The sequence below is a fragment of the Salmo trutta genome, chromosome 17 (assembly GCF_901001165.1).
Source record: "Salmo trutta chromosome 17, fSalTru1.1, whole genome shotgun sequence".
NCBI lineage: Eukaryota > Metazoa > Chordata > Actinopteri > Salmoniformes > Salmonidae > Salmo > Salmo trutta.
The window spans coordinates 5,747,770-5,761,222 of record NC_042973.1 but is presented as its reverse complement, the minus strand read 5'-3'; the positions used below and the strand labels follow the sequence as shown (position 1 = coordinate 5,761,222).

The 13,453-nt window shown below is 43.1% G+C and overlaps 1 protein-coding gene across 1 annotated transcript; it reads left to right on the top strand.

The window, feature by feature from the left end:
* Positions 1-3,906: 3,906 nt before the first annotated feature.
* Positions 3,907-9,858, top strand: LOC115151481 (C-type natriuretic peptide 4). Its single transcript, XM_029695455.1, has 3 exons — positions 3,907-4,142; positions 5,655-5,947; positions 9,410-9,858. The coding sequence occupies exons 1-2, from the start codon at positions 4,050-4,052 to the stop codon at positions 5,922-5,924; spliced, it is 363 nt and encodes a 120-aa protein (XP_029551315.1). The 5' UTR covers positions 3,907-4,049; the 3' UTR covers positions 5,925-5,947; positions 9,410-9,858.
* The last annotated feature ends 3,595 nt before the right edge of the window (positions 9,859-13,453 follow it).

The following is a 13,453-nucleotide window of genomic DNA, read 5'->3' as shown; positions in this document are numbered from 1 at the left end:
GAGTTGTTAAAAGTAAAGAGGTTTTATTGTCACATACACTGGAGAGGTGCAGTGAAATTCTACCACTCTCAGGACTAGGACCCTACCACTCTCAGGACTAAGACTCTACCACTCTCAGGACTAAGACTCTACCACTCTCAGGACTAAGACTACCACTCTCAGGACTAAGACTCTACCACTCTCAGGACTAAGACTCTACCACTCTCAGGACTAAGACTCTACCACTCTCAGGACGAACACTCTACCACTCTCAGGACTAGTACTCTACCACTCTCAGGACTAAGACTCTGCCACTCTCAGGACTAAGACTCTACCACTCTCAGGACTAAGACTCTACCACTCTCAGGACTAAGACTCTACCACTCTCAGGACGAACACTCTACCACTCTAAGGACTAAGACTCTACCACTCTTAGGACTAAGACTCTACCACTCTCAGGACTAAGACTCTACCACTCTCAGGACTAAGACTCTGCCACTCTTATGACTAAGACTCTACCACTCTCAGGACTAAGACTCTACCACTCTCAGGACTAAGACTCTAACACTCTCAGGACTAAGACTCTACCACTCTCAGGACTAAGACTCTACCACTCTCAGGACTAAGACTCTACCACTCTCAGGACTAAGACTCTACCACTCTCAGGACTAAGACTCTACCACTCTCAGGACTAAGACTCTACCACTCTCAGGACTAAGACTCTACCACTCTCAGGACTAAGACTCTACCACTCTCAGGACTAAGACTCTACCACTCTCAGGACTAAGACTCTACCACTCACAGGACTAAGACTCTACCACTCTCAGGACTAAGACTCTACCACTCTCAGGACTAAGACTCTTCCACTCTCAGGACTAGGACTCTACCACTCTCAGGACTAAGACTCTACCACTCTCAGGACTAGGACTCTACCACTCTCAGGACTAAGACTCTACCACTCTCAGGACTTGGACCCTACCACTCTCAGGACTAAGACTCTACCACTCTCAGGACTAGGACCCTACCACTCTCAGGACTAGGACTCTACCACTCTCAGGACTAAGACTCTACCACTCTCAGGACTAATACTCTACCACTCTCAGGACTAAGACTCTACCACTCTCAGGACTAAGACTCTACCACTTTCAGGACTAAGACTCTACCACTCTCAGGACTAAGACTCTACCACTCTCAGGACTAAGACTCTTCCACTCTCAGGACTAAGACTCTACCACTCTCAGGACTAAGACTCTACCACTCTCAGGACTAAGACTCTTCCACTCTCAGGACTAAGACTCTACCACCCTCAGGACTAGTACCCTACCACTCTCAGGACTAAGACTCTACCACTCTCAGGACTAAGACTCTTCCACTCTCAGGACTAAGACTCTACCACTCTCAGGACTAAGACTCTTCCACTCTCAGGACTAAGACTCTACCACTCTCAGGACTAGTACCCTACCACTCTCAGGACTAAGACTCTACCACTCTCAGGACTAAGACTCTAACACTCTCAGGACTAAGACTCTACCACTCTCAGGACTAAGACTCTACCACTCTCAGGACTAAGACTCTACCACTCTCAGGACTAAGACTCTACCACTCTTAGGACTAAGACTCTACCACTCTCAGGACTAAGACTCTACCACTCTCAGGACTAGGACTCTACCACTCTCAGGACTAGGACTCTGCCACTCTCAGGACTAAGACTCTACCACTCTCAGGACTAAGACTCTACCACTCTTAGGACTAAGACTCTACCACTCTCAGGACTAAGACTCTACCACTCTCAGGACTAGGACCCTACCACTCTCAGGACTAAGACTCTACCACTCTCAGGACTAAGACCCTACCACTCTCAGGACTAAGACTCTACAACTCTCAGGACTAGTACCATTGTAAGCAACATGGATCACATGGGTCAGGAGAATAATCCTAACAGAAAGAGAACTGTCAATTTACCCTCAACCTGAATGAAAATGATGACTGTTACCAATCTTTAAGACCAGAGACAATATCAAATGATGTTAGGTAAATAGTAAATACAGTAAGCAATAGTAAATACAGTAAGAAATAGTAAATACCGTAAGCAACAATTAATACAGTAAGCAATAGTAAATACATTAAGCAATAGTAAATACTGTAAGCAATAATAAATACAGTAAGCAATAGTAAATACATTAAGCAATAGTAAATACAGTAAGCAATAGTAAATACAGTAAGAAATAGTAAATACCCTAAGCAACAATTAATACAGTAACCAATAGTAAATACAGTAAGCAATAGTAAATACTGTAAGCAATAATAAATACAGTAAGCAATAGTAAATACAGTAAGCAATAGTAAATACAGTAAGGAAAGGACTTATTTTGGGGAATGAATCTTTAGTCCTTTGGTATTTCGAGAGAGCAAATAGTGCCACTCTGTGGTCTAAAACAGAAGGTGCTTCAACAGAATGCGCCATAGCGCGAGGCCACCTCTCCAAAGTTCATCATATTGCTCGTCGATGGAACTTTTGCCTTAGAATGTAGGTCGGGCAAAGTGGTATAAGTGTTTCACATCTACACAGCATCATTTCTTCGCTGCATTTTCAATCGACAACCATGCACTACTGAAGTCAAGCGCGCGGCAACTTGCTCTTAAGAGAAACGCGCACTGCAGATGTCGAAACACAACGTGTTTCCTTTATGACAAAGTGTTAGAGAATCGTTTAAAATGTCTGTTTCTGAATTACAGCCCTGACATGAGTATTAGATTTGACCATGGTTCATTTAATGTGCTTGTGCGTAACCGGAAGAACGCATAGGCAAACGGAGCATCTTAACGTGGGCTCCGCTATGTTATCTCTGTCGCATCAGTGATGTTTGTGGGGTCTGACAGGCTCGACAAATCGAATGAACCATAGGTTTTTGATCGTGACTGACGGGTTAGAGTACACGTTATAGGGACAGCAGGCACCTATAAACGTAATGCTTGCAGTTGCATGGGAATCTCACGGCAGATTAAACCCATACATCTCCCGCAGGTCGATGCCCAAATGGATGCATTGATATAAAGTAAATGAGCATCAGTATCGTCTAATATCCTAATATCCACCAATTACTGACAATAACCAAGGAAACAGTCGATCAAAAGAGCGCATATTAGGCTACTATTCTACAGCAGGTCCACACGTTTCAATCTCATTTGCAAGGAGGTTGGAGCCGTTGTAATTGCCTAGATCTTTTGAAGTCAAGTTTTAGAGACTCAGGTTTTAAAGTTACGCATGATTCATTATTTTCTTCACGTGTCGGAGCACAGGCTGAATAGGCCTATTTGTTATTATGAGTTAATGTATATCAATAGCAAATACCGCTGACTAACGAATGCATAATTCCAAACAAAAAGGTACATTTATTTACCAAGACAGTACATCTTTTGGAATGGTGTTTGATACATTTCCCCCCCTCACCAATTTGGTAATTCTGCGTTAATGAGTGGGTTTATCATTACCTAACAAGTCAGGTCTTGATTTCTTTGGAACTCATTGTCCAACCTCATTTCCTCGCGGTGGGTGGTTGGCATTTTAATATAGTATCATGTGTCTGCCAATGCCACACTTCTACAGTTGTGAATTACATATCATTTCTCATTTTCAAGCAAAGCAATTAAGTACTGTTTTGGTGGCAAACCAGTCGTAGTGATGCATGGTGAAACTGTAATGTAATGGGTTTTTTTGTTTGTTTTATTTCATTAATTTAAGCCATAATGACCAGTGTCCGTAATAATTTTAATTCATAATTTAGCATGACGCGCTCCTCAATAGATTACGCAGGTAGGCCTATGCAGAAGAAAAAAAACGAAATTGGCAAGGTACAAGAGCGAGGGGGAAGGAAGACCATTACGCAGGTTGTCATGACATCACCAGCGGCTGGCTATAAAGCGGTGAGTAGTAATTCAGAGAGTTAGAGTAGCACTTGGGAAGCTTGGAGTAAAGACCGACGCAGAGACAGAGAACCAATTGGTTAAATAACCAATATCATTTATCGTATACTGAACTTCGCCAAAGAGGAAACCTTTACAACAACAGAATGAACATCTCACATTTGGTGGCATGTGGACTTATGATCACCCTGCTTTCACTGCGGACAGGGGCGAAGCCTCTGACACCGGCGCAACAGAAGGTGAGGTCACTTCATTGATGTGAGCGCTGTAATTTGTCAGTGGAATGCGAATCTTTGGAGAACTATATATGCATGGTGCGCAGCTATAGCTTAACTAATATTATTCACATTACGGTGCCCCGAATAACATCAACAACAGATGCAAGTGTATAGACTACTGGGCATGTATATCTTGGTATGCAGACTATCAATGGCTATGTATCATATATATAGCCTAGGCTATACTATATACTATACTAAGACCATTGCATTTACATTACACCGCTCATATTGAAGATAGAGGTTTGTATCTTTCTTAACGTACGCATAGGCTATTACTGGAAGGAAATGCTTGCTTTTTTTATTTAAAAAAAAACGATCAGGGCGATATATGGATAGATACTGTGTCCTACGGCGAACCTACAGCCACTTAGGCTACTTAATTGCATAAGGCTGACTATATTCATGCTGGTACCCAAGCGTGCGTCTTGAGAAGCGCTCGAGTGGACATAGGATACGAGGACACAGTGACCTTTACATGTAGACTACCCAAATTAGCTTTTGCGCGTCCTACGTAAAATACATGTTGACTTAGTAGGCTATATAAGGCAAACAATCTTACATTTCTTTGAAAACGTGTTTTTTAAACCAGAAAACATCCCTTTCCCACCCGTAGAAAAAGCGCATCTGCCATCCAGAGACTCATAGCGCAAATATTTCAACGACAAAAAGCATTGTGATGTCCTTCAATCAACATGGAAAACTGATTGGATTTGCAAAAAGTCATCAATGTAAGGGAATTTAGTAATTGTTTTACCCAACTTTAAACCTAAATACAATGACATAGTTAAAAAAATATTTAAAAAATCACGTTGAATTCAAGGTAGTTGACAACTCAACCAAATGTAAATCAAAACAAGACGTCGAACTGACTTCTGTGCGGAGTGGGTATTCCACTGTATGCGCACCTGTCTTTCCAGCTGCGTCCGATAATCCCCGGGACTGGGAGACTCATTTCTCACCAGTGTTTATCGCTTTATTCAACGAATGTGCAACAGGATAGGCTACACACCGTTTCCTATGTGTTAAAGCGCAACTGTAGCCCATGGCCACACACACATTTAGGATTTGGTTTCAAAGGACGGCCCAATTAATTGCAGAATTTTATGTGATTTCTATTCAGTAGCTAATTTAGTAGCTACACGACGTGTTCTGACCTGTCTTTTGGTTCTTCCCGCCATGAGTCAAGTGTAGACAGCACTGATATTACTAGATTTAGCCTATAATTGCGGAAAGGTTTGATATGGAACATAAATACATTTATAAGGCCAGTTGAAAACAAAAGTGTTGGGAAAAGTGCCGGATAGTGAGTTTACTGTTTGGCGAAGTAGGCAATTGATGTCCCGAATACGCAGATTTTGTCGTTAATCAGAATCATTCCCAGATGAGCAATCTGCTGACAGGTGCTTACACAAGTCGTTTCCATAGAGAATGTATTATCTAAAGCGGGTGTCTCTTGTTTCTGTATCTCAGTCTCTCAGAAGTTTGCTGGGGGAGGAACTGTCGGAGTTCATGGCGTCGGGCGAGAGAGAGCAGAGGCTGGAAAAAGTGCGCTCCCGGGTACGCTTGCTGAGAGACCTGCGCATGGACACTCGCGCCAAGGCCATGTGGGCGCGACTGCTGAACGACCAGCCCAGCGCACGGAAACACAAAGCAAACACCAAGAAAGGATCCGCGGCCCGGAGCGGCTGCTTCGGACACAAAATGGACAGGATAGGCACCATTAGCGGCATGGGCTGTTAGAGAAGGCATCTCAAGACTTGTTGGTAAGTAACCTAACCTCTCGCGCGATCTCCCTTTCTCCACGCGCAATTGCACATCCTGTGATTAATAAATCAGGAGGAACGTACATCACCACCACATTAGGATGGGAGACAAACAGGCGAATGTAATATATATATATATATTTTTTTAAAGACCATTGGAAAACAACCTAATTTGAGGACAGTTACATTTTAGCAGACACTCTTATCCAGAGCAACTTACAGTAGTAAAGGCATACATTTCATACATTTTGTCTCCGTACTGGTCCCCCGTGGGAATCGAACCCACAACCCTGGCGTTGCAAACACCATGCTCTACCAACTGAGCCACACAGAACAGCCCGTTGGGCCTACTACAAAATCCCCATTGTAACTCCTGTGAGAATTTCAGATGAGTCACCCATAGACTACTGACTGCGTTGAACAGTTTGCAGTAAATACACATGTCTTACATTTTTATTTAACCTTTATTTAAGGATAAATGTATGCTCGTGGAGGTGATGAGGTGGCCCCTTGTGAACATGTCAGACTGGCAACATGTTGCAATTTCTCAACCTGGACCAGACCTTTCAGGGGGCAGGTCCTCAAAATAAATAAAAAATACGTTCATTCATTTCTCGATATTCATAAAAATCAAGCTAGCTCACTAGCAGAGTTACATTCATCATCAACATCAATGATCCGCTGATAGCCCACCCTCCCGATGTAAATCATGCGTTTAGGAGGCACTGTAACTAGCTTGCATTTGTGATGAGTGTGTTGTTGCGGAAATAAATTGGCCTATGCTCAAAAAATGTTAAAATGTTGTGACTTATCTTCAATGCTCTCAAATTCTTAAATAACGACTTCATAATATAGCCTAGTATTCATACTATTTTAACTCATAGTGTCTTGTTAGCTAGAGTCTAGACTAACTGTGCAACTCCTGACAGAAGAAGGGATGGAGTAGGATCGGAAGGGCAGCGGCTCCTCTCTCTGTCTTTCTGCCTCTCTCCGTTTCGCGTAGCAGCCAACCAGATCCAATATTGATGATTATGTAAAGCAAGTGTTATTCAGTGTCAATCAAATGTTATGCTGCTGTGGCAGTACTGTTGATATTTAAACTAAGTAGCAAGCTACACGCGATCGACCGGTCACCGCATCTCAAGCCATGCATGTTTGGATTCTGGGCATGCGAGCTCCGTACAGGGCAGGCCACCAACGGACGGGTAGGGGTGGCGAACTTGACGAACAACAACGACAAAAATGTATACAACAAAAATATTATTCCACCACCAATAAGGGCACTTGGCGAGTGGGAGGGCAAAGCGACAGGTGCTCGGCACAGGTAGACTCCTATCACTTGGCGAGTGGGAGGGCAATGGGACAGGTGCTCTCCACAGGTAGACTCCTATCACTTGGCGAGTGGGAGGGCAATGGGACAGGTGCTCGCCACAGGTAGACTCCTATCACTTGGCGAGTGGGAGGGCAATGGGACAGGTGCTCGCCACAGGTAGACTCCTATCACTTGGCGAGTGGGAGGGCAATGGGACAGGTGCTCGCCACAGGTAGACTCCTATCACTTGGCGAGTGGGAGGGCAATGGGACAGGTGCTCACCACAGGTAGACTCCTATCACTTGGCGAGTGGGAGGGCAATGGGACAGGTGCTCACCACAGGTAGACTCCTATCACTTGGCGAGTGGGAGGGCAATGGGACAGGTGCTCACCACAGGTAGACTCCTATCACTTGGCGAGTGGGAGGGCAATGGGACAGGTGCTCGCCACAGGTAGACTCCTATCACTTGGCGCGTGGGAGGGCAATGGGACAGGTGCTCGCCACAGGTAGACTCCTATGACTTGGCGCGTGGGAGGGCAATGGGACAGGTGCTCACCACAGGTAGACTCCTATTACTTGGCGAGTGGGAGGGCAATGGGACAGGTGCTCACCACAGGTAGACTCCTATCACTTGGCGCGTGGGAGGGAAATGGGACAGGTAGACTCTTATCTGTGTACGACACGTGCCTGACCTCAAACTTCAGACTAGGGATAAATCCTACAGGCTAATCCTTTTGGTTTAGGCCTACTGACTAACACAAACACATCTTATTAAGACTGCATTAGGAAGAAGGATAGGGATGGACCTACAAATGCATCTGCTTCTTGATTGAAATCATGAACAATCAACTCCAAATTGACTTTTACAAGCAGTCCATCTATGTGCTATCTGCATATGCATTTCCTGTGTGGGACAGTGGGAGAGAGAATGTTGAGGACAAAAGCCCCGTAAAATGAGATCACGAATCCCCTCTTGAAATGTTTGAAGTCTGTGGGAAGCGATCAAATTGGCCTTAGGAAGTCCATACACATTGCAGGACATCGTCATAAGTAATCATAGCTGTTGGCTGAAGGCCTAATGGGACAGATGTGAACACAATGAGGACATGTCAATGACTTCATAATTGTCCCACAATCCAGTCTGCTTTATCAACGGCCTTTGGCCTGACAATAAGATCTACATGTAGATGTCAGTGTTAGGCCAAAGGCCGTTGATAATGCAGAATGGATTATGGGACCAATTATGAAGTCATCGACCAGTCTAGTAGGTAGGGAGAGGAACAACTAAACTGAGAGAGGGAGAGAGAGCAGGTTCCTCTCTTTGTAGATGGACACACTCACAGAAAACATCTCTCACACACACACACACACACACACACACACACAGCACCCTAGGAGGAATGTTCCAGGAAACCCTTCCTTTTTGCTCAGATAGAAGAAGAAAAAGCAGAACATTAAAGGGGCGGTATGCAGAATGAGGCAATGAGGAAACCAGGTGAAACGCGTTAGCGCAGGGTGCTTGGCCTTCATGTGGTTGTGTGTGGCTAACAGTGAAATCCTGCCTGGGGGAGGAGGGGGGGGGGGGGCTGGTGTGGCGCCTTGCGTACGCTGTGGCTCAGACTGTCTATACAGTATGTGACTAAGTGTGTATGTTTCTTGGGCAGACACCTCTCTTCCTCCCTTGTGGGAGATGAGAGGAGTATTGGGCAGTCAATTAAGGATTGTGTGAGAGGCAAGGGCTGGACTGTGGTTGGTTGGAGCAGAGGTGTGCATTGAGACTGTTTAGTTAGAGGGTTTGTTTTAGTGAGACTGTTTAGTTAGAGGGTTTGTTTTAGTGAGACTGGCAGGATAGAGGGTTTGTTTTAGTGAGACTGACAGGATAGAGGGTTTGTTTTAGTGAGACTGACAGGTGATCCGCTTTATTTTGTGTCCATATCTATATCCAATTTTCTGTGAACAGATCCGTCTATTTAGAGGTTTCTGTGAACAGATCCGTCTATTTAGAGCTTTCTGTGAACACATCTATATATTTAAAGCTTTCTGTGAACAGATCCGTCTATTTAGAGCTTTCTGTGAACACATCTATATATTTAAAGCTTTCTGTGAACAGATCCATCTAACCAGGTCTTTTCTTCTTCTTTCTTCCCAGAGCATTCAGACGATGGGTTCGGACAACTTGGATTAAGTTGGTCCTCGCCTGAGGAAAATTGCCTAAAAGTGACCGATTTTTGGTACGAAAAGCCAACATGACCAACATATTCAAGGACTGAGACAACAATGATAAAACCAACCCATATGTATAACATAAAGACCAACACACAATACAAAATGGCGGATAAGGGTGGAAAAACTAGAAACCGCAAAGCTGTATATTGTCGCTGCTGCTGTACATTCGTGTACTTTCATTCCGCATAAATGTATTTATGTTTTAAAAACTATTTATATGTTTATAAAAGAGATATTTATAAATATGAGTTTTATTTATGCAACATTTTGAAATGGATGCAAACTGCAGGTCAATTCTGTTTGTAACCTTTTTTTTGTCCTAAACAGTTGTAAATGTTTTCAAAATGATTAAAAAAAAAAACATTACATGCACTTACGAGTCTCCTCCCGGTTTCTGTATATGGGGAAAACATGTCTAGGGCTCTATTCAGTGAGAGTCTGAGTCTGAGGCTTTGTTCTGTGATAGTGGACCGCTTACATAGGGCAACAAATCTCTTCATTGAGTGCTGTTGTAAATTCTAACTTTTTAAAAGGGGCAAGTGAATGGACAGAGAAATACACAAACACAAACTGTTAGGCAAGACCAAATGCAAATACTGTATACATAACTTGCTTCCTCTCAACAGTTTCATCATCAGAGTCAACCGTTGTTTCTTAAGCTGCAACAGCTTTTAACATGGCAGGCTGGAGTGCTTGGATATCATCATTAATCCTCATGAAGGTCACGTATGGATGCAGGGGAGAACCTTTTCTAAAATCATGTGAATGTGCGTATTCATCGGAACAACTACAGCAGAGGTATCCTTAATCACCTGGATGTTGATCATTAGGGCACACGACACAAAACGTTTTAAAATGTTTTTACAATGGAAAAAAAACAAACGAAAATGAGCATTTCTTATTGGAGAAGTCCAGGAAGTCCCTCCCTATTTCAATCTGTTCTCGTCCATTTGGTACTTAATGAACACAACCCTGCAACCAGCTTTAGATAAACAACCATTTCTTTGAACGAAGGCAAGTGTTCAGCAGTGTGATATTTAAACACAGGAGGGCAGCAGTGAGCAAATGTGGAATTCTCCCCAACTGTACAGGTGCATGAGCTGTATGCCAGTGAGGCTGAGCTAAGGCAATCAGAATGCCAGTGAGGCTGAGCTAAGGCAATCAGAGACCACTGAATGATAACATCTAGCTCCCTGCAACATCGTTAGCACTGATTGAAGTGATTTCAGAATATGAAACCCATGCGGTAGCTGGGAGACAGGGTAGTCTATTGACATAAACATTTGAGTGGTAAGATATAGAACATGTAAACATGGACAGACCTTCAAAGAATATATAGCAATACATGTGATCAATTTACTGTATTTACCATAATGCTTGGTGTAATCAACACCATCCGCCCATCTCATGGTCTCTCATCTCATGGTCCATTTATTTTAGTTAGAGACTACATAGGAATCCATGTGTTGCAGAGAAGTCACTATGAAAAGACAGGAACATGGAGGTTCTGTGTAAGAGTGACGCTCTCCCCTAATTTGATTTGTTCCTATCTAAGAGGAAAGGGGATACATGGGAAAAGGACATCATATTCTTGTTTAATGAGCTGCGCCTCAGTCTTTGTCATGGTCTTGTTTCTAGGGCCGTATTGGAAATTGTGAGACCTAATTCATTTAATTTCTCCACTCAGAAGAATAATATGTTGGTGGATGGTCATGGGTTTGTGTAATATAAACCTAGGACACCAGTTGACTGTATTTTAATCAGTCATCTGTTCTTTATGAGAAGTTTCTAGGGCAAGAACAGCCTAATTGTGACTTAACCTAATTGTGACTCAGCCTAATTGTGACTCAGCCTAATTGTGACTCAGCATAATTGAGACTCAGCCTAATTGTGACTCAACCTAATTGTGACTCAACCTAATTGTGACTCAGCCTAACTGTGACTCAGCCTAATTGTGACTCAGCTTAATTGTGACTCAAAGTGCCTCATAAGACTTGTCTGTAATGACACCTTATTCAAGTTTCCAGTTTTATTGTCACGTGCACAAGTACATTGAAATGCCTTTTTTTGCAAGCTCTAAACCCAACAATGCAGTAATCTATACCAGTAATACAAATATTACACTACAAAGTAGAAAAAAAACACACAAGAAATATAAATAAGAAGAACACGAGAAAGTATGTCCAGTGCCTACGGAAAGTATTCAGACCCCTTGACTCTTTCCACATTTTGTTACGTTACAGCCTTATTCTAAATTTGATTCAATAAATAAAAATCCTCAGCAATCTGCACACAATACCCCATAATGATAAAGCAAATGTATTAGATTTAGCAAATGTATTAGATATAATAAACAAATACTGTTCTGGCCCCTGTAGTTGGGTTTGAGTTCCTTTAGGGGATCATGTCATTCCATTGTTGACCACTTGGGGGCCACTGTCCTGTGTTGAAGTGTGTTGTTCGTTTAATGTGCTGAGCCTTGTAGAAGTAGAATTGTTTACATTCCGAAATGGTGAAAGTCACTCTGTGGAGATGCAGACGTTATCAAACTCCATCCTTCTTGCTATCATTTTGTAGAAGTATTGTCTGTAAGTAAAATTAATCATAACATATTTGGCATTCCATTCATGATGATATTTTGTACAGATTCATGAATCTTGATAGCCACATGGACATCTGTTCAGTGCATTTGATCTTGTCATGTTTTGGAGAATTATTTACTTCTGATTTAATGCATAATGCTGCATATTTCTGTGTTTATGAACATGTATACATGTACAACGAAGCCTAATATTCAGTTAGCATACAATAAGTCATACTCATTGTTATTTTCATTCTATATTTCAGTTTTACTAATTTCAGTCACTATTACTGTACCTACCTTCAACACAACAGTAGCTGTACCGGTTCAATCGATCTGCTAAGCTTAAGAAGGGGACTCTTTTCGAGGGTAGAATAAATAGACAGGATTGTGTCGAGGCACAGATCTGGGAAAGGGTACTAAAACATTTCTGCAGCATTGAAGGTCCCTAAGAACACAGTGGCCTCCATCGTTCTTAAATGGAAAAAGTTTGGAACCACCAAGGCTCTTCCTGAGCTGGCAAACTGAGCAATCAGGGGAGAAGGGCCTTGATTAGGGAGGTGACCAAGAACACGATGGTCACTCTGACAGCGCTCTAGAGTTTCTCTGTGGAGATGGGAGAAACTTCCAGAAGGACAACCATCTCTGCAGCACTCCACCAATCAGGCCTTTATGGTAGAGTGGCAAGACGGAATCCACTCCTTTTGAGTTTGAGTTTGCCAAAAGGCACCTAAAGGACTCTCAGACCATGAGAAACAAGATTCTCTGGTCTGATGAAACCAAGATTGAACTCTTTGGCCTGAATGCCAAGCATCAGGTCTGGAGGAAACCTGGCACCATCCCTTCGGTGAAGCATGGTGGTGGCAGAATCATGCTGTGGGGATGTTTTTTAGTGGCAGGCACTGGAAGACTAATCAGGATCGGAGCAAAGTACAGAGAGATCCTTGATGAAAACCTGCTCTAGAGCGCTCAGGACCTCAGACTGGGGCGAAGGTTCACCTTACAACAGGACAACGACCCTAAGCACACAGCCAAGACAATGCAGGAGTGGCTTCAGGACAAGTCTCTGAATGCCCATGAGTGACCCAGCCAAAGCCCGGACTTGAACCCGATCAAACATCTCTGGAGAGACCTGAAAATAGCTGTGCACCAACGCTCCCCATCCAACCTGACAGAGCTTGAGAGGATCTGCGGAGAAGAATGGGAGAAACTCCCCAAATACAGGTGTGCCAAGCTTGTAGCGTCATACCCATGAAGACTCAAGGCTGTAATCGCTGCCGAAGTACTGAGTAAAGGGTCTGTAAATGTGATTTTCTTTTTTTTCATTTGCTAAAATGTTTAAAATATATTTTTGCATTGCCATTATGGTGTAGTATGTGTTGATTG